The following is a 21,546-nucleotide window of genomic DNA, read 5'->3' as shown; positions in this document are numbered from 1 at the left end:
AGTACGGAAGCGCACTTGTCGAAAGACGCTTCTTAATGACCAGCTCTTTTCCTCAAGTCTTCAGTTGCGTCTCCCCCCACGCTGGCATGAATTGTAAGTCATAAAAGAAAGCTGGCTCTATTCAATAGAGAAAGACAGCTCAGGACAGCCTCTTACTATGTATAGAGAGTCTAGAGTAGCCCATGTGGCCTCAGATGCTGCTTCCCATTGGTTGGCTGTGCTATCCATCACATGGTTCCTGAGACTACTGGCTCAGCTCTCGTTGCTACACATGAACAGATGTGCTCGGTCTGGAGGGACCGATTCATTTCTCAATGGAAAGCAACACCACCTTTAGGCTTTTACTTCTCTTTTTCTGTGTAGGAGTCTCAGCCCCTGTGGACCAAATATTTGGAAGGATGGAGAGGAGGTAAGTGATTTTGTGAATATTTGTAAATAGCACGGGGGCAGCTGATTTAATGTTGTTTATGCATGGGAGACCGCAAACATACCTTGTATTGTACATTTACAAGGTGGTTGGTTTTTTTTAAAAAAACACATATTTTTTAAACGTGCAATTAATGCAAAAGCAAATTGTTTCAGCCTTTAAAGATTCTGTAAGCTAGTTCCGTAAAAGCAGGCTTATGAACTTCAATGGGACTCCTCTTGAGAAACTGTATTGTCAATTGCACATTAACGGGATCCTCTTACATGTGATTTTATAGCTGAAGCTTGAAGATGAGAAATGAGTCTCTTTTGCATTTCTCTTTGCTTTTGTGACTTCACCTTCCTTCTGAAGTGTTAATAGCAGAGATATAAATAAAACAGCGTAGGTGTAAAACATGTTTGCAGAACACATTGTCGGTGGCATTTTTTAAATGAAAAACACACAAAAGGAAGCTTATTGTATGAATGGAGATGCAGTTTGAGCTTTATACAAAAAAGAAGACGCAACCTAATCTAAGCCCTCCTGTTTTCATCGCTGTGAACCTGTAACACACTGTTTCATTTGTGCAGTATATATATGGATCTCAGACATTTCAGCAGGTGTTGGGAGTCGACTTGAGGGAAGCAACAAAGAGAAATAATCATAAAGGGGAAATAGCTAAACCGAATTCTAAGTATTTTGTCTTGCAGCCACTAATACATTTAACATATACAGGTCAGAAAACACTGATGAGGATCACACAATTACTGATGAAATCTGTGCATTTAGGGTAACAGGGGCATGTGGTGATTTGCTTAAGCTTGTATTAAGAGATCTGTGGCTTGGTTAACTGATGATTTAAAATGTGCTGTCACATTTAAGTTGTTTGCTCTGATGATGGTAGATTCTCAATTAAGAAGTGTTGCACGTCATGGAGTTAGGTGACGTAACTTTCAAAGAACTGAATTTAAAAAACAACAACTTTACAGGGTCAGCTCACAAGTTGGTTCCAGATGTCTGATTTTATGTTGATGAAAGCATGGTCATATTCTTGGTTTAACATGCATGAAACATAATTTTGAGGTGGTGGTGATTTTTAAAGCTGACATGTTCATTCCTCAACCATTAACTAGTAAGTAGGAGGTACTTAACTAGTAGTTTTACTTGATACTATTTTAAAGTTTGCATTATCTTTCAATGTATGTTAAATTTCTGCAAAAAGCAAAGATAAAGGAGTTAGGAAAGCAAGTTAAACCTTGCAGGAGCTGAGCTCATAAGCAAAACAAAGTTCCTTGTAAGAGTAAAGGGCCTTTTTCAATTAAGTGTCTGTTGAAATTATTTATTTTATTTCATACTATCTATAGACCTCTTGATTGTAAACAAAACAAAACAAAACAAAACATTGAAAGTGGTTTAGAGTTATCAAATCAAAACTTCATAAAATGATGCGTGTCAGTGATGCTGTCCTGAATATATTGTATCTACTGCGTTGTGCCTATCAACTTTCAAGAAAAATATTTGTGGAAAATATATCTATATACTGTATGACTTGAAAGTGATCTGCACTGTTTGGAAAGCAGGGTTCTCTTTGAGTCTGGAGTCACTCTGAGATAACGACGACCAATGTCTGTGGTTTGCCAAAGGGTGTGATTCTTGATTTAGTGCCAAAGTCACAGGGGAAACTTACACCTGGAAATAAAAGCAGGAGGTCCTTAAGGGAAGAGGCTCCTCTTCTCAATGGAGGCTGAAATTATTGCTGTTGTATAAGAATATACAACGGCATGCATATAAAACATGTATTCTTATATATCTCATTGTCTGCACTACAGTACTAAGGTTGCTTCAGATGAAAGTGTTTGCATGTTGTGAGTGTGGAGAATGCCTGAATTCCAGGCACCGCATCTGGCCTACATGAGTCCAAACAGACAAGCAGAATCACCATGAGCAATGGTAATAAATAAAATGAAAATACCAGCTATTGTGGTGTCCCCATGTAGGAAGGAATTCTTTGAGAGACTTTATGCTCAGCTTCTTGTTTTGGCATTAACAGTGGCTGAAGATGCTGCTCTTAAATCCATCAGTGATGAGGCAGTGCTAAGGTGGAAAGTCATTACTGGTGGACATTATCATAGAAACAGAGAATTGTAGAGTTGGAAGCAACCATGAGGGTAATCTAGTTCAATGTCCAGATAGATTACCACAACTACACAGCCTTCTGCTTGCTGCTGATTGGATGTGCGTGAGCATTGGGATGCACATCCCTGTGGGAACATGGGACCTGGTATAAAGCAGGTTCCTTCCTATTTGCCCATATAACCCATTACTGTCTACTCTGACTGGCAGTGGATCTCCAGGGCCTCAGATCTTTCACATCACCTGCTATTTGGTCCTTTTTAATTGGACGTACCTGGAAGTGCCTGGGAACTGAACCTGACACGATTTGCACACCAAGCTTATATTCTACCATCTTAATTGTGATATTCACTTAAACGCAATTGTACAGAGCCCAGTAAGCATTTTAAAACACATAGTTCAAAATCAAACAAAATAACCTACTGTTATATTATACAACATACAAGTCCTTATCATGCCCCCCCCCTTTTTGCAACATCATATCCCTGGACCATCTGTGATTCAGTCATATTAATTAACAAGTTCGTTGCTAACAAACTCTATCCTCTAGCATGACCTTTTTTCCAATAAGCAAACCAGATTTTGTTATCTTGTTGATGGATAATGCCATCTGATAAGTAGGCACTTATACTCTTTTATACATATAATCTTACGTAATTGGGCATTACTTAGTGATTAGCTGTTCCAGTGCCGTTCATTAGAGCTAAGCCAATTTCAGTTCTGCTAGTGACAGATCTGGAATAGATGAGATAACCAGCGCACAGGTATTAAATGATATAATGGGCCTAGTATTGCTCTGTTTACATCCAGATTGCATTTTGCTTGAAGGCCCAAATTATATAACACATGGATCATGGGCTGTGTACAGATTACTAGTTCTGCGAAACAACTGAATTGACTTTCCCTACTGTGGCATCAACTCTGATCAAATATCAGTAATTTTATAACTGTACAAAGGTCATGAAGAAGGGGAATAGCCTCATTGAGTGGGGAGCCAGTAGCAACTGCTTCTTCTAGCTTCATACAAGTCAGTGGAGAGACAAAATTAAGTAGATGGGATCCTGATTTGTCTTTTCAGGGTTCCGTTTGAAATACAATGAAAATGTCAGAAAACAATTTGACCAGAGACAATATAGAACACTCACAATATAGACACAGATGCCACAGGCAATGGCGATCTCTGAAAGGATATACCGTAATTGATATCTAAGCTATGCACGTATATATTTTATATGTGTCCCTTCACTGCAGAAAGGACATACCTATCTCATATCTCCAGTTCTGACCTGAATGGGGAAGGTGAGAAATGTCGGTTTTACATTAGCTCCAACGCAAAGGCCACCTTGCTTGCCATGGTCTGGCTCCCCTCTCATCATGGCAAGGAGGGCAAATTGCTGAGCTCAATGTTATGGAACTTTGTTTCAGAGCCAAACTTGGGCTGTGTGTGCACTATAGCTTTCCAGCACATTTGAAGCACATGCCTTCCCTCAAAGAATTCTGGGCACTGTAGTGGACCCCTCACAGAGTTTCAGTTTCCAGCAACCCTTAACAAACTGCAGTGCCCAGAATTCTTTGTGGGAGGGAAATGTGCTTTTATGTGCTACATGGAGTTACATGTAACTTTACACCCCAGCAAATGGCTTTTAAAAATAAAATGAGAAAATGAAAAGCAGCCCAGGGAGATGGCAGTCAGGAGTGGTTGGAAGGGCAGGTGGTTGCCATCTCTGTTTCATCTTAAAATTACTCAACCCCAGTTGCTTTTCTCCCTATAGGGAAAGATATATCTGTAGATAGACTTACATGTTTTACACTGCAATGGAAAAACAGTTTGAGAAGATGATTTTGACAAGAAAAACATTAAGCGCCTCTTCTCCACCTGTTCTTCCTTCGTTCTTAATTATAGCCTCCAGTGTGTGCTTAATTCACTAAAATAGGGGGAAAATGTGGCTGGAAAAGTTACTTTAAATGTCACATAACATGTATTGTATCCCTTAGATATGTTGTCATGGGAAATCTACAGAACCCACAGAATGAATCCTAGGCCATGTTAACACATTGCAAGACCTTCACACAAGCCCATGGAACATGCCAGCATGCAAAGAGTGTGTCACGGTTTCCTAGACACAACGGTGACAAGGACAGTCTGCAAATTGCAAGGAAGCAAATAACCAGCCAGGCTTCTTTGTGACAAACACCACCTGCTTCCCTCGAGGAGTGGGAAGCTCGCTGTTTGTATCTGTCAGTCTGTGGCATTCTGCAGAGGCTGGCAGATTACTCTTGCCACCAGGTTTCTAGCAGAGTTATGCATATTTCATTGGGGAGTGCACATTTAGCACTTTGTGGATGTTTTCCTGCTGAGAGTAGAATCTTGTTACTTTGGCGTGAAACACGGTTTCATTTTCTGGTGGTTTTCTGGGAGGCAGAAGGCAACCTCCCATAAGTGTCAGATTCTAAACCAGCATCTCATAGCAACTGCTCAGGGACACGCCATACGCCTCGCTGGGCGTCTAAACAAGCATATCTACCTTCTTGCTGTGAATTGATGTTTCACACCAATTAGGCTCCTTCTGAGACGAACTTTTCAAATGTGACATAAACCTTCGTTTCGTTCCAAACATCACACGAAGGGCCTTCACAGCAGCTGTGCTGGAAGTGCAATTCTCCAGGTGCTCCTCTAAACCATATGGCCTGGCTATGCCCTCTTATCTCACATTTCTAGACAGATGCAATTAATCATATTAATTTTGCCCCTGGCACATTTTGCAGCTTTCTTTATCTCTCTTGTATGTGTTATCTGTCTAAAACACGGGCACTCACTAACTACCAAGAAGCGTTGATGTGAAGGGTATTGGTGAATTTTTAAAAAAATCAGCAGGACTACAGAATATTGTCAGATCCCTCAGGCTTTTGTAATCTTCTATTTTTATGACATTAATATTAAATCAAAAGGGCATAAGAAGAACCAGCTGCACATGTCCAAATGCCCATTTAGTCCAACATCGTTTTCTCACACTGGTCAACCAGATTCATCAAACAGGATGTAAGCACCTAGGAGGTGACATCTAGGGAGCAAGGGCCCCCCAATATTTTCAGGGAGGGGCCGGACCGCCCCCCCAATTCCATGGCAGTCCTCAAAAGGATGTGCCAGGGCGAAGAGGCTTTGCTCTGCCATATCCTTTTGAGGATCTCTGGGCAGGGGTGTAGGAAGGGGTGTGTGGCCCGAAACGGCAGCATGGGGCTTGTGTCCACCAGGCGGACTCCGTGGGCAGCTCGCCCTGCCTCCGTGGGCAGCTTGCCCCGCCCCTGCCACTCCTGCTAGCTCCGCCCCTGTCACTGGGGCGCCTTCCTAGAAGTTCTTAGGCCCATTGTTCCGAAAGCAAATGATGGCTATTCCAATAGTCAGGTTGTATCAAGGAGACAGTGTTAGAAACTGAGATATGAAAGCTAGGAGCTAAATGGCACTTTACACCTAGGTTATGGACGCAACAACGGAAAGTCTAGGCGCACTTTTTTAATAACAAGAATACAAAGCTGAAAATGAATGAACTGCAGCTAAAACATTGTGTTCATTTTTCACATGGCCTAGTCCTTCCCCTAACTATCCCCCCAATATTCTTAAGAGGGTCTCTTCTCTGGTCTTCAGAGAGTAGCTGGAAATGGGGAGGTAGTTTTCCACTCTGTAGTTTTTATCTGAAATCTTAGGCACAGTACTGGGCCCAGAGCTCAGAAACGGCTTGTGCTAATGAAATTCCCAGTCACAAAATGAGCCTAGAACAGTGGGGGTTTCCGAACACTGCAAGGAGAAAGTGGCCAATAGTCAGTGTCTACAACAAGGCATCCCAAGGTACAAGAAAATGGACCTACTAGCTATAGCCACAGAATGGACAACATGGTGGCTAGTTAAGACTGTGTTTTCCGTGGCCTTTGAGATTTCATTTGCATTTAATAAATAAATATCTTGCAGTTCTGCTTTAGCTAAACACTGATCTCCCCCAGCATAAGTATGGTCCAGAAGTTGAGAGAATAGTACTGATTTACTGTTTTGCGTGTCTGCTTTGTTGCAGTTTCTTTGCATTCTCTGACCAAGACTTGCTACAAAGAAATGGTAAGGTTTTCTACTTCCTTTTGAATGAAGTGGCCCCAATGTTCTTGGTCACTGTATTTAATTTATGATTAAAAAAAAGTATGGAAGCTTTTTGTCCATATGAGAACCCGGCCAAGGATATAGGACATTGTGTGGCCTTAGTTCTCTGACAAGAGTCTTCCTTTGCATAAAACAGGCCTTCTCAGGGGTGGTGCCCTGGCTATGGTCTGCTCTGATACCTAAATTATGTTCCAAAACCCAAACTTAGAAAAAAACCCCAAATCCCCCCCCCCCCACTGCTAAAGTTTCTTTCTTTGATGTCTATCAAAGCACAAATTGCTTTGCCTTTGCTGGGGTTTTTTTTTTGTGTGCTTGTGGTTTTAAATATAAATATATATAATTTTATTCTGGCCTGTTTCTAAGCTGATTCTGAGTTTTTATAACACTTTTTTGATATTATTTTATTGATTTTACTGCATTTGTTGACTTTTGGAAATCACCCAGAGAACTTTAATTGATGAACAGTCTAGAAATAGGATGTACAAACAAACAAACAAACAAACAAACAAACAAGGAAGATGAATAAAGTCCCGTTCAGTACCACACTGAAACACTGCATTCTTACTGCAGTGTAAATATACCCTTTCCTCTTCCTGTGGGTGGGACAGGGTGTGTCTAGAAGTAGAGGTGGCTAAGCAAAAGATGTGCAGTGCTATAGCCTGAGAATGATAGGAAAGAGGGAACAGGAGGGAGAGGTGCTCAAGATGTTTATGAGCACCTGCTCACAGTGTCACTGGCTTGCTTGGCTGCACCTTGGAGAAAGTCCCAGAATCATTAAAAGGCCCAGTTTTGATTAGCTGTTCTTTCTCAAGAAAGAAGAGGTACATACATGTACTTCCTATTCTACACAAAAATCAGTTTGTGGCATATTATGTGTTTTTTTTTAATAAAATATTTATTGAAGATTTTAGACATTATAATCACCCAGCACATATAGACCCATCACCAAGATACAGTAAACAAAGAAAGACATAAAAAAAGAAAAAGTTAACACATAATACAAAGAACATAACCATATTTTCCTCACTTTTTGCACTTCCTCACATCTCTCGTTCCTGCGTTCCTAGTTTGTAAAATTTTAAACAGCAAATTATCACCTTGTTTCAGTTCTTATTTTATATTCTTCCAATATTCTGTCTCTAATTTTGAATACTTTTATCAAAAACTTAAATACTTAATTTAGACGTAACATTACTCCAAAATTTATCTTCTTCTCGAGTCTCACCTATTCTCATGTTCCTTTCAGCTAGTTTGCTGGTGCCATGTTATTTTCAATCTTGCATCCCTCCTAGCACTCATACAATTTACAGTGTTTTTGTAAATAGTCCTTAAATTTCTTCCAATCCTCTTCCACTACTTCTTCTCCCAGGTCTCGGATTCTGCCCGTCATTTCTAGTTTATGGCATATTATGAAAAGGGAGGACAGAATTAAAAAATGATGGGTGGTATTCAGCTAACTTTTACTCAGGGTAGATATGTCTGTCATGTTCATTATTTTCAATGGGTCTGAATAAAACTTAGATGAATACAAGTCTGTTGTGTTAGAATTATGTTTTAATGAGAAAATTGTAGAATAGGAAGTGGTGTTCTTTTTTGCATTAAGTAATGTATGTTGTTGAAAGGCGTTCAAGCCTATAGACAACAAATATTTTTATTTCTTTTTCTTCAGGCCGACGATATGATGGCAGTGTGAAGCCAAAACTTAATTTACAACAAATAGCATTTGCACAGGTATGGAGGTACCAGGAAACTGGATTGTAAGTTCTTCCATGATGCACATAACCATACCTTTCTTCTGAATTCTATAGGGTAGCTGTTATGCTGGTCTGAATTTTTTTTGCAGTGCAATATGTAGTTTGTGTATTGGAAAGCTGTTATCTTTTTCAACCGTGGAGCAAAAAATCAAAATAAAAAAATCAAGGTTCCGGATGTATTTTGAAAGGTGCTTGGCACCTTTCAAGTTCCGTTTGATTAGACCAACTTTTACTCTGACACAGTTTCCATTGACTGCAAAGGCAATGCTGTATAATCAAGAGACATTAAGATCTTAGTTGAAAATATTGGGGCAGAATGCACAATTTCAGTGCAGCCTCTGAGTTTGTAATCTTGGTGTGAACTTTGCTTGGATAACACATAGCTTACTACCTAAAAATGCAAGGTACCTGTTTCAGTGACCCTACAAAAAATATACTAATTCTCAGAACCAGGGGTTCAAAAGCTTTTAATGACATATGCCTATTAGTAGAGCTTTGCATTTCTTCAAAACTTAAAAGTCTGCAAATATCTGAGCTATGTACTTGAACAATTAGGGGTGTTCACATGTTATCTTGCACCTGTGCACAAGTTGTTTATACCTGTGTTCGGCTGCTCCTGAAAAAGAATCTATCGTGATTCTTTCCCTTATGTCAGTTTTCTGCCCACCAAGTCATTAATGCCATGTTTTTTGTGTTACTCATTGCTGACCTAAGATTTGATATCTTGTGTTCCAAGTTCCCACAAAACCACTGATAACTTTTAGGCTTCAGTTTGAGAATCTATTCCCTAAGTGGGCAAGCAAATAGTTTTGTTTGGATCTAGACAAGAAAGATAAGCAGATTTTCTTTTCACCACCACACTTCCACAAAAATGTAATTAAAATTGCTTGCTTACTTTCTACATTTCTATTTTCTACTTTTGTTGAACTCCTAATCTGACTTTTACCATGACACAATGAGTTTCACAGAAGTATTTTTAATGAGCTAAGAGATATTCCTGCATAATGGTGTGTAGGGGAAAAACTCATGTCCTTCATATCACAGATGAATTGTCCACATTAGATGATCTGCAGTTGGAAGGTCATCTGGAAAAGCAGGGAATAGTTAATCTGGTCCCTTCCAGATGTTATGAACTACAACTTCCATCAGCTGCAGCCAGTATGACCAGCGGCCAGGGATGATGGGAGTAGTAGTCCCATCTTTGTAGCTCCACATTGGCTGTCCCTGAATTGTTAATGTGTGTCAGGTATGCTTTGCCAATGCTCATAAAGTTCACCTGAGGATTATTATTTTAGCATTTCTGTTGCACAGTACTAACAACATATATCTCATTTTATCCATGCAGAATCCTGGAAGCCAGTTTAAAAAACTGTCTGGTGAGCTTTTATGCCTCAGCCAGGATTTGAGCTTTTGTGCTTCAAACCTACCCACCTACAAGTCTCTGCTTTACACTGAGCCTTGCACTGGGAGTAGGGAAAGTAAATTACTGCTTTTCAGCATACTCAACAAACCCTTTATGGTGAAATGCTTTATGCCGAAATAACAGGGACTGCATTTGGCTTAAAGATTCAAAGATAATTTGCATGCTGCTATTGGTATTAATTGTTTCATTGCAAAGGCAGACCTGCTAACTCTGAACTCTTCCTTGATTATATGCAGATTGTGAATTACAATGGAAGCAGCAAAGAGAATTCGGAGAGAGAGTCTGTCATCCACACTCACTACAGCCCTCTCAACATCACAGTCAATGGAAGCCATTGTATTCTTTTTTGGGCCAGAAGGATCATGATTAGGTTTCAGAATCACACACAGCTGGACCTAACAGACAAGACATTTGGTGTTCATGCCACCGTGGATGTTGCAGATTCAAACTGCAGTGAAGAAAACGCAATGTAAGATTATGACCTACTGTGCTTAAGAGTTGCTTGTGCCTGGTGTACAATTGAAGCAAATTTAGAAACACCCACATAGTATTGTCTTTGCATCGGTGCAGCTTGCGATGCTATGTGGCTGAACTGTTTCGATGGCTTGAAATGTTCACCAACATCCCTATTGCTCAGGCTATAAAGTTAATAGAGTATTTGCAGTCCAGCTTCTGTGAAAAAGGTAAACCTGCCAGTTTATCTGAGATGAACACTTCACACAGGGCCAAGAGACAGTAAGAAATAGGTTTGTTGTGCATGCTGGGAGGACTGGGGAAAGGTTCCAAGATGTAGGTGAGAGAAAGGACAGAGAGCCATGAGCCAAGATATCTGAAGGAAGGATGCACAGCTAGGCAGTGGACTGAAAAACTGGAACCTGAGGGAAGGGTAGGTGAAGAAATGTTGGTTTGGGGAAACAGGGAAACCGAAGCAAGAAGAGGCTAATTATACTACAGTTTCCAGAGTTCCCTGGGAAGAGGGATCAATTTTCAAACCACACTGGGAATTGTAGCTCTGTGAGGGGAATAGGGATCATAGGCGCCGACTCCATGGGGCTTGAGGGGGCCCGAGCCCCCTCAAAAATTCGTTTGGGGGGGCTCCGCCCCCCCAATAATCTCCGGCGCCCCTCCAGCAGAGCGCCATCGCCGCCCCTCCCCCAGCCCAAAATGCACAGGGAGGGGCGGGCTGCATGCCTCCTGCCCTCCCTCCCGAGCAAAAGCTCCACCCAATTTCCTTTGGAGCTGATTAATAGGCGCAGCACACTCTCCCCTATTCGCTCACGAGGAGGCGGCGCCACTTTATTTGCATATTCATGAGCTTATTTATTATTCATGAGCTTTCCCGGGCCCCCCCAATATTTTTTATAAGTCCGCGTCCCTGATAGGGATCCCCCAACAATTCTCAGCAGCCTTATCAAACTACCACTCCCATAATTACTTGAGGGAGAAGGCCATGACTGTTGAAAGTGGTATCGTAGTGCTTTAAATGTATGTGTATTATGGCTTAAGAAAGAGCATGATTCCCAGCTCCCTCAGTAAGGTGGTGGCGCAATCCTTCCAAATCCTTCATTGGATTTGGAAGATCTCAATAAATTTAGGCTAGTCACAGTTCTCTTCTGGGACGAGGTTCTTCAGCTGATGGTCATTGACCAGAATCTCTCACAGTTTGAACACACCTGGTTCTTTGGCCGTCCTCCAAGTGTCTCTTTTGCAGAAGTATGGAAGGTTGCCGCAAGAGAGAGAGAGAAACAGACTTGCAACAGACATTGATATCTGGTTGTTAATTTATAGCCTGTGTGGTTTGCTGGTTTTGTTATTGGCTGTTTAAATGGTGCTTATGTGGATGGTTGGAAGTTTTAAACAGGTTCAATTTATTTATGATCACTTTGAGCCTGTGGTTTTATGGAATTGTCTCAGTTTTTATATTTTACTGTCCTGCGCAAACCCCCAGGGCCTTATGTTATGAGATGGAAAAAACCCCAGCAAGTTAGCTTGAGGGAAGTGTTGCCAACCTTGTCCCTGTGGGTGCCGTGGCACCGGCAAAGGGGTTCTTTGCTGTCTCCAGGCACCATAATCCTCAAATTTCCAGTTTTCATGCTTTTTTTTTTTAAAAAAGGAAGTTTCTTGCATTTGTAGAATCTGATAAATGAGGCAAAGCATACAGACACAATTCTTCTCATTATTATCCTGCTTCACCTTTTCAGTGTTTAACTTTGCACCCCCCTCACTCCCCCCCAAACGAGGGAAAGTCCCCCCCAACATATTCTAAATGTGCAGGTGAAAGGCAGAGAGATGCATTGGGGACAGCGAGGGAGAGGCACGTGTGGCCTGTGTGTGAGAGGAGAGGGAGGGAGGGAGGGAGGGAGGGAGGGAAGGAGGGAAGGAAGGAAGGAAGGAAGGAAGGAAGGAAGGAAGGAAGGAAGGGGTGTGTTATGCTGCTGTCTGTGAGAGGGAGTCAGCAGTGTTTGTGTGAGGGTGGTAAGACTGTATGGTCTGTGTGTATGGGAGAGGGAGAGGGAGAGATGCACGGGGGGGGGGGAGAGAGCTATGTACATATGAGGCGTGTGAGTGTTGAGTGTGAGAGAGTTGCCTGTGTCTCCGTATGTGTGCTGGGAGTGTGTGCATGTATGTGAGGCAGTGACTGCAGTGTCACCCCTTGTATGTTTCTTCTGGTACTAGGGAATGTTCCATGTTGCGACTAAAAAGCATCATCATCACTGTGCGTGCTTGTGAGGGATCAGTATTGTGTGACCTCCACAATCAGGACCAGCAAGAAGTCTCTCTCCAATTTTGTGTTATGTCATGTCCCCATGTCAGTCATGTTGTGTTATTCCAGGCGCCCAAATCCGGCACTAGGGCCTACAGCACTTCCTCAAAACTCAAAATTTGCCCACTGGTCCAAAAAGGTTGGCAATCTCTGGCTTGAATAATACAGTTTAGCTACCTTTCCTCTTTCTTCTTTTTCACATTTATGGATCTAAGCTGACATTGTTCTTTTTTGTCATAGGCTTTCACTTAATTTTGGTGACATTGACAATTTGAAGGGATTTGTCATCAGGTATGTCTTCAAACATGAATTCATATTTTTTTTCTGGATCAAGAAACATCTTATATTAAAGCCTGTTTGAACTGTTTGCTTATCACTAAGCAAACTGGAGGCTTTAAAGCATTTTAGATAGTCCTTTAATGGAGGAAAATGCTGTCATAAAACACTACCTTAAAATACAATTCCATTCATTTCTGTAGGAGTGTTAACCATGTGTCTAACTCTTCCTCGTTGAAATGAATGGGGCTTAGAAGTATTTAACTTTGACTGGCAATGTGCTTGGTGTTGATAGCCCCAAATGTGAATTTTATGAAAAGCAAAATTCTGTCCTCAATTGACTGGAAATGCAAAGAGGTTTTTGCCTGACCCCATAATACAATTGGGTATTTCCCCGTGGTAAAAAGTAATGGAAGGAAACAGTGATATCTGTTGCATCTAAGACTCTTGTTTCTTTTATTTCTCTGATTCCTCCTCTCCCAGATTCATGCTGACCAACAGTTATTACAAGCTGTCCATTCAAAACTGGTTTACCTTACATAGAATCCAACTCATTTACAACCATTCTGTACAAGCAACGTTCAATGCGACACGAATACATGCACCAGCGAGCTACTCCTATCACTGTGAACATGTTAGCAACTTGCAGAGGTATGATGCGCTCCTGACGCCCAGCTCCACAAATGATGCAGCCAAGCTCTGGGAAGTCACTTTTATTGACTTTCAGGTAATATGAGGAAAAGCCAAAGCAAGTACATGTGGTCAACCTGTGGTCCTCCAGGTGTTAATGGACTACAGCTCCCATATTCCCTGACCTTTAGGCCATGCTGGCTGGGGCTGATGGGAGTTGGAGTCCAACAGTGTTTGACGGACTCAAGTTCCTGCCCCCGATGTGCATGGTGGCAGCAAGAAAGCTTAATGATCTACTGAAAGCAGATTACGATACAATAAACTTTATTGTCATTGTCCCATAAATGAAAAAGTAGGATTTGAACAGGAAAGAATGTAGTTTCACCTTTGTTATATGACATGCAGTACAATTGTAAGCATATTTACTCAGAAGTAATTCTCATTATGTTGGTTAAAAATATATATATTGTAAAGCATTTTTATTCCCCATTCAAAAGGGAATAAAAATGCCCCATACAAATGCCAATGATAAGACAGTCCCTGGCTTCAAGTTTAGAATCTAAAAGACATGGCACAAAGGGAAAACGGGTTAGGAGGGAGGAGAAAAACAAAAATCCAGGAACTTTTTCTTAGTTATGTTCAATGGGACTCTCTAGTAAATGTGTATAGGACTGTAACCATAATATTGTTTAGGGTTGATTCATTTGTCTATGGGGTGATTTTGGAACAGCTTGCAAGACAGGGTTCAGGGGTTGCTGGACTACAGTTCCCATTGTTCCTGACCCGATCATTGGCCATGCTGGTTGGGGATGATGGTTGAAGTGCAACAACATCTAGAGGGCCACAGTCTTAATACCCATGTTGAATAGACGTTTGTTGATGACTCTGATTGGGCTTCATGTGCAAAGCAATAATACTTTCTATGATGTTTGGAAAATCTTCATGCAGGACTATGCTCTGCATCCCCAAACATCTGCCAGTCAACTTCATGGGGGAATGTAAGAAGAGCCTGCTGGATCAGGCCAGAGGCCCATTTAGTCCAGCGTCACAGTGCCCAAGCAGATTGGGCCTTTGGGAAGCCCAATTGCAGGACCTGAGCTCAACAGCCCTCTCCCCACTTATGATTCCCTGGAAATGAGAAGTGATCCAGAAACCACATAAATCTGAGCACCTATATTTAACTTAGGGACGCGGGTGGCGCTGTGGGTAAAAGCCTCAGCGCCTAGGGCTTGCCGATCGAAAGGTCGGCAGTTCGAATCCCCGCGGCGGGGTGCGCTCCCGTTGTTCGGTCCCAGCGCCTGCCAATCTAGCAGTTCAAAAGCACTCCCGGGTGCAAGTAGATAAATAGGTACCGCTTACTAGCGGGAAGGTAAACGGCGTTTCCGTGTGCGGCTCTGGCTCGCCAGAGCAGCGATGTCACGCTGGCCACGTGACCCGGAAACGTTTCCGGACAGCGCTGGCCCCCGGCCTCTTGAGTGAGATGGGCGCACAACCCTAGAGTCTGTCAAGACTGGCCCGTACGGGCAGGGGTACCTTTCCCTTTACCTTATATTTAACTTGACTTGCAAAATAATCCTAAGCATTTCAACTGAGTAGCAGTGAGGCCTACTAAGTTTAACAGGGCTTAGTAAGTATGTCTAGAATCACATCCCATGGCTAGCTAAACCCAGTGCATTTGTCACTGAAAATGACAGCTTCACATTTATCTTTCACTCCTTTTAATGCAATGTTTAGGTGGGAAAATACATGACGTGGCATCACCATTATTCTTTCTCTTCTCTGTCTCTCTGTCTCCATGTGGGCTGGGAGGAAGCAATAGCATGTTGCCATTTCTGGTGACAAATGCACATTTCATAAAATGCCTTCCTCTCATTGCCTTGTTTTATGTGGGGATAGATCCCTGATTACTCTGCCTTCCACAGTTCAGTGACAAAATCACTCTTGGGTCAGTTGCTGAGGTCAGCTAAGGAGAGGATATAAGGGCTGCTACTGACTCTTATCTCCTTATGAGGATCAGAGGAAAGGGCGAGAGGGCAAGCCTAACTGCTCACTCCAAAAGAGACAATTTAGCCACCAAGGAATCTCCCTTTGTGTCACCCCTTCTTGTGGGATGTGGAACTAGCCAGCCTCCTTCCTTTGAAGTTGCAGTTGAAATGTGTAGCTGAGATTCTCAACAGCCTCCAGTTCTGTCCTGAGGCTTTTACTCATCTGCATGGTGGGTGCTGGAGTCTAGACATCTATCATCTGTTTTTGATCACAGAACACTGTGGGGAGTTTACCTTCTGGAAAAAAAGGTCAGGTGGCAGCTTCTGTACTGTATCAGGATAGCCATATCCTCAGCTGGTTCCCTATTGGGTTTTGATTTTAAATATATAACTCAACATTTTTACATGAGAATATTTCAAATCTTAAACTGATTGTGCTGTTGGGGAGAGACTCCTTTTTCCTCGCTTATTTTTACATGTTGGCTAGGGTGCCCACTCCTGTTTTTCAGCATTGTTGATTTTCAGCTTCTACAAGAATAAATGTCTTCCTGGAGAGAATTTTTACTTTGAAACTGGCAGTTGGGCGCCTGATTCTTCTGTGTTTGATGGAAGAGCAATCTACGCACCTCGGGTTGTTGTACTCATGTCCTGCTCACAGACTTTCCAATGGCTTCTGGTTGGCCACTGTGAGAATAGGATGCTGGATTAGATAGGTCATTGGCCTGATCCAGCAAGCTTTTCTTATGGTCTTATGTACAGGCCCATTACACAGGCCCATTGGGACGCAGGTGGCGCCGTGGTCTAAACCACAGAGCCTAGGGCTTGCCGATCAGAAGGTTGGCGATTCAAACCCCCGTGACGGGGTGAGCTCCCGTTGCTCGGTCCCAGCAGTTTGAAAGCACGTCAAAGTGCAAGTAGATAAATAGGTACCGCTCCGGTGGGAAGGTAAACGGCGTTTCCGTGCACTGCTCTGGTTCGCCAGAAGCAGCTTAGTCATGCTGGCCACATGACCCAGAAGCTGTACGCCAGCTCCCTCGGCCAATAAAGCAAGATGAGCGCCGCAACCCCAGAGTCGGTCACGACTGGACCTAATGGTCAGGGGTCCCTTTACCTTACAGGCCCATTACCCAGTGTCTACTGTAGGTGAGCTGACATGTCGCCCCTCAGATAAATTGCAAATAGAGGCCTCCACCTCTGTAATGGGTTTTTTAGAGTTCCTGCCTTTCTCTTTCTCAACATGTATAGCATACACACTCACTTCAATCCAGGTGCAGTGGGAGGTTCTGCTGTTTTGACTCCTCCAATCCGAACCTGGTTTGATAAAATTAACATCCTGGTTCTGTAGCTCAATGGGCTATCGACCACAGCTATTTGCATGTATAGTTTGGGGATCAGCGGAAGAGTCATGAGCAATGTAGATTGGGAAGGGGACATTATTGAGCCCCTGTATTGACTTGGATAAATGATTCAAGATATTTCATAGCACTTCTAGACAAGAGCAGGAGGGTCTGTGGGACACAGTCATGTGTTGCAATGCTCCCTGACTCAGCAGATTGGAGAAGGGCCTATGCATGTTGTGTAGAGGACACTAATATATCAGCTCAGATCTGGACTTGTGGTGCTTATTTTGAAAAGGTTGGCAACCGCTATTCAGAAGGTCTTTCTGGTAGACAAGGGGGTAGGACAGGTGACGAGTCACAGGGAGATAAGGATAGAACTCCAAAAATGCTGTACATGGAACAATGAGTCTGCTTAGTTGCAATTCTAAAGGCATCTTCACTGCAACTGTTGTCTCTCCCCTTTCGTCCTGGACTGCTCCAGAGGTAGAGAAGGAGGCATCTGAGCCCTAGCTCTGTTTTCCACTGGTCGGGCAACCTGGGCAGAATTGCATTGCTCTCCTGCCTTGCCAACACTGTGTGCCACTTCTGGTTGCTGAGAGGGGAAGGGGGAAAGCAGCAGGGAACTCAGCATGATGCAGGTGCATCAGCAGAACACATCTGGTGCTCTCTGCGCCATGCTTGCCCTGTGCTGAGCTCCCCACTGCCGTGCCTCCTCCCACTCTCAGTAACCAGAACATTGACCTGTGGAGTCCTGTCAGCCACACCTGGTAGGGGCCTTGGGAAATGAGGTTTCCCCAGGGCACTAAACAAACATCAGGTGGGAGATATTCTTCCACAGCTCAGGTTAAAATCAGAGCCAAGTAAGAACGTCAAAATATTTAGCCTTCAAAGAAGGATGATTCATTCTGAGAGTTAGAGCCTGAGCCTGAGATGTATGAACAACTGCATCACCCACAGCATCAGCACAAGTAAATTCTGCAAACCTTTATGTCTCTATCTGTATAAACAGGTCTACCTCAACAAATCAGTTGATTATGGGTTGCCTTGGTAGCAGACCACAATAAAATAGTACATTTAAAAGCCAGGCTTATACTGAATTACAACGATTGATGTTCAAGAATCTTGATTGCTTGTCAAGGCCCCCAAGCCAGCTCCCCAGAAGAAATAAATTCACACAGACACAGATTTTGGTTTAAGGTTAATGGGCAAAATTTAGGCCGCAACTTTATTGATTACAGCAAATGTGAGCGGTATTGGCTTAGGCATTCACAGTAGACTATATCTGACTCCTGCCCACCTTGCAGGGAGTCAGGAAGGGTAAACCACCAATGAGGAAGCCACATCGGGGAAACCCGTCTGCAGCTCTCCTCGGTGTTCCCAGAGGCCTGGCATGGCCCTAGCCCCTCAAGGGGACTTCGGACAGGATCCAGGCCCCGTATTCCTTTAATGGAATACCCTTGAACACGGAGGGGCAGGCGATGGCTGACCTCCCCTCCCCCCACATCAATAAACAAATGCCTAACCGCCAAACCTTACAAAGTTGTGAAGATTGCTAAGAGGTAGTTGAAAACCAAGTGGCCAGTGCCAATCTACCAAATGGAAAAATTCCTTTGCTTCCCAAGACAGGCCACCAATCAAAGTCCAAAGCAAGGCCAGGGGGCACCTAAAACAAAAGGAAGGGTGGGCGGGTGTTTGGCAGTGCAAAGCAAGTGCTCAGCACACGTCATGCTGCTGCTTTTATTCCCCCCACAATCACCCCACTCAATCGCGATTGGCCAAAAGAGGCCTGGGGTGATCGTGGTGCCACCCTGGCGTAAGGGGCATCACTCCCCCTATGCCAGGGAGGGGGAAAATTGTATTGTGGGCCCACCCGCAACCAGGACCATCCTTTAAGATGATCCAATTTAGCAATGGGGAGAAAATAATGAGATGCCTTTAGCCAGGAGAGAGAGGATTTTTAATCCACACCATTTTATTTTGTCAACAGATTCAAGGATTCAACATTGAAGACGGGCAGTTTGCTTATGCCAAAGACTGTGCCTCTTTGTTCCCGCCAGCAATTCTGATGGGCCTAGTGATGTCTCTGATTTTGCTTCTAGTTCTGGCCTATGCTCTCCACATGCTGATACACTTGAAATCCCTTGACAGGCACTATGAATGCAAAGCTTCTCCTGCTTACTTCCCACAGATGAAAGATATTGATACGGTAGATGAAAAAGAACCCCTGAGAAACAATGGGATTGAAGTATATGAACTTAGAAGTCAACAGTACTCAAAAATCTATATTTAGCAGTTGTTGTTTTTTTGTTTTCCATGGTTAGGCAGCATACTATTCCTGAGGAACTTTTGCATCATGTGTTACAACAGTGTGTGTCCTAATTTCTCAGAAATTCAGAGGCAAATCAAAATAACACCAATTTATATTGTGGTTCCAATAGTGTAAGTAAACAGCATGGTTTTAGAAGTGACAGTCTCATGGTCAGGAACATTTTAGACCTGTCATATTGAGTGTGTGGAATCTAGATGCCCAGAACACTCAGCTAACCAAGTGGGAACTTATGACACTTCAAAAACTGCCAAGACTTCCACCCCAGATGAGAGGAAAACATCCCAGCCAAAGGTGCATAGCGAATATTGAAGCTTGATCAAGCTTCTTCAGAAGCTAGCAAGTGAAGACTCTGCTCTTTCTTCTTCTTCTTTTTGCCATGACATGGGAAGACTCTGAACTACAGTTTTGCATGAAGTGAAATGACCTGCTCTACTTAGAGATTGATGAACAGAGATTTCACCAGAGATTGGTGAAATGGCACCAATCTTTGGGCAGAAGGAAACAGCTGCACTTGATCTAACGCAGACATCCCTAACTTGGAGGCCCTCCAAATGTTTTTGGACTACAATTCCCATCATTCCCAGCAATGGTCAAGTAGTTACTTGTAGTCCAAAACGGTTGGAGGGAATCAGCTTTGGGAAGGTTTATCTTAAGTGCCCCAGTGAGCCTCTCTCTTTCTGCAACATACATACGGCTCCAATTTCGATGTAACAGAACATGTTAATTGCTGATCAGCTGCCAAATGGTGCGTACCTATTATTGTACCTGTTTGCATTACAGAAAAGTGATATTTCTGCTAATCAGCAAATGATGTGCTGCTTCTAAAGATGTTATGCAAATTGTGTCAGTTACATCTCAGTGTTATGCAGATTTGCTGTGGATCTCTTATCTTGTGATGCTTTTCCAAGGGTGCCCTCAGCACTGAGCAGATTTCTCACTTCTGTTGTATCTCAATTAAGTTATCAGCACTTTCTCTTTTGATGTTCCATTCTAATACTTAGCTAAATGTTTTTTACTACATGACTTCTCTGATAAATGATCAAAGGATATCAGACTGTTGGCATTAATTTCAAAAAATGTGTCATTGAGAACAAGGTAAAAGAAAGAGCTCAGCGGGAAGGAAGAAATTAATGTAACGAAGATTAGCTCTGATACTGTAAAAGTAAAGCCCTAGTCTTCCCCACTCATTTACAAATCTTTGCAAATCGTGTTTCATAATGAAGGCTTTGAAAACACTGAATAAACACCCCTTCAAAAGCAATAGGCCTCTTAGCAACAGTATAGAGTCCACTGATGGAAATACTTCCTTAACATGTAGAAACTAGTTCAGTACTAATTTGTTTAAATTAACCAGTTTTAGGTCAATCTTGCTTTGAGGTCGAACACAATCTGGATTTCTGTGATATTGTACTTGGGTTCCCCTGGGTTATGCAGTGTAACCATCACCCTACCTTTAATGCCATTGGGCTCCCAAGAGGCACTTTAGGTGCATTCAAGTGGGATTTTAAAGTAACTGTCCCCACACTGCTAGAACAGAAGATCCTCACATTACATCAGCTACACAGCTGCACCTTTAAGTCAGGGGTGCTCTAGATCCTTATCTACCCCCATAAGCTAAGTTTGACAGGTGGGTGGAGCTAGCTACCTGCCAATCACATGACATCACCATGATTCCAGGTAAACTATTTTTGCCCATGCTGGTGAACAGTATATCGGTGGTGCCTGCCAAATCCCTTTGGCCCCACCTCCTTTTGCTTGTCCCATACCTGACATCGTATATATCTATGGATACAAGGCAGAGCCCATAGATCATAAAACTTGGAAGGCACCCTGAAGATCATCTAGTCCAATCCCCTGCGATGCAGGAATATGCAGCTGTCCCTTACAGGAATCAAACCTGCAACCTTGCCATTATCAGCATCACACTCTAACCAACTGAGCAGTTCGGGCCAAATGTGGAAGCCTGACAAGCTCAACTATTTATATAGGCTGGAGCTTCCCCACCACTGCTTTGAGTGTGGACCTTTTCCTTCACATGTATTGCCAGTGTGGGAGGCCTGAGCCAGCTCAGGACCCTACCATGGGGGATAAGGAACTTTATAGCTTTGTGCTTGGGATATGCATTGGGAACTCCCATTTGCTGATTTTCTTGTGCAAATTGCCCGTGAAGGGAGCCTGAGACAGATCAGGACCATAGCCAGGGCCAAAGACAACAAGCTGAAAAATAACGCTAACAGAACATATCTTGACAGGGGGGGTTTGTGGGAAGAGAGCACAAAGAAGATGCTTTCAGCAACCCCATCCTTAGGTAGCACCACCTCTTCTTCATCGCTGTTGCTGTGGCGTGTTCACTTGCTGTTTT

General features: G+C 42.9%; 1 protein-coding gene across 2 annotated transcripts; it reads left to right on the top strand.

Moving 5' to 3' along the window:
- The first annotated feature begins 227 nt into the window (after nt 1-227).
- On the top strand, nt 228-20,233 carry LOC114606589 (V-type proton ATPase subunit S1-like protein). 2 transcript variants are annotated; one of them, XM_028749011.2, is made up of 7 exons: nt 228-409; nt 6,604-6,644; nt 8,353-8,414; nt 10,097-10,329; nt 12,865-12,915; nt 13,384-13,627; nt 18,843-20,233. In XM_028749011.2, exons 1-7 carry the CDS (start codon nt 315-317, stop codon nt 19,143-19,145), a joined length of 1,029 nt encoding a protein of 342 aa, XP_028604844.1. In that variant the 5' UTR covers nt 228-314; the 3' UTR covers nt 19,146-20,233. The 2 variants fall into 2 exon arrangements, with proteins under 2 accessions (XP_028604844.1, XP_028604846.1); XM_028749013.2 differs by lacking the exon at nt 228-409 and having other exon boundaries at nt 6,603-6,644; nt 8,353-8,440.
- Nucleotides 20,234-21,546: the final 1,313 nt, after the last annotated feature.

Source organism: Podarcis muralis, chromosome 11, assembly GCF_964188315.1.
Source record: "Podarcis muralis chromosome 11, rPodMur119.hap1.1, whole genome shotgun sequence".
Classification (NCBI taxonomy): Eukaryota; Metazoa; Chordata; class Lepidosauria; order Squamata; family Lacertidae; genus Podarcis; species Podarcis muralis.
Note: the sequence above shows the minus strand (reverse complement) of the source record. Positions and strands in the feature narration are given on the sequence as shown.

Excerpts from the sequence above, each read along its gene's own strand:
- LOC114606589 (XM_028749011.2), top strand. The coding sequence starts at position 315 with ATGGAAAGCAACACCACCTTTAGGCTTTTACTTCTCTTTTTCTGTGTA. Across the intron at positions 410-6,603 it reads TTTGGAAGGATGGAGAGGAG|TTTCTTTGCATTCTCTGACC; the intron begins GTAAGTGATTTT and ends GCTTTGTTGCAG. Across the intron at positions 8,415-10,096 it reads AACAAATAGCATTTGCACAG|ATTGTGAATTACAATGGAAG; the intron begins GTATGGAGGTAC and ends GATTATATGCAG.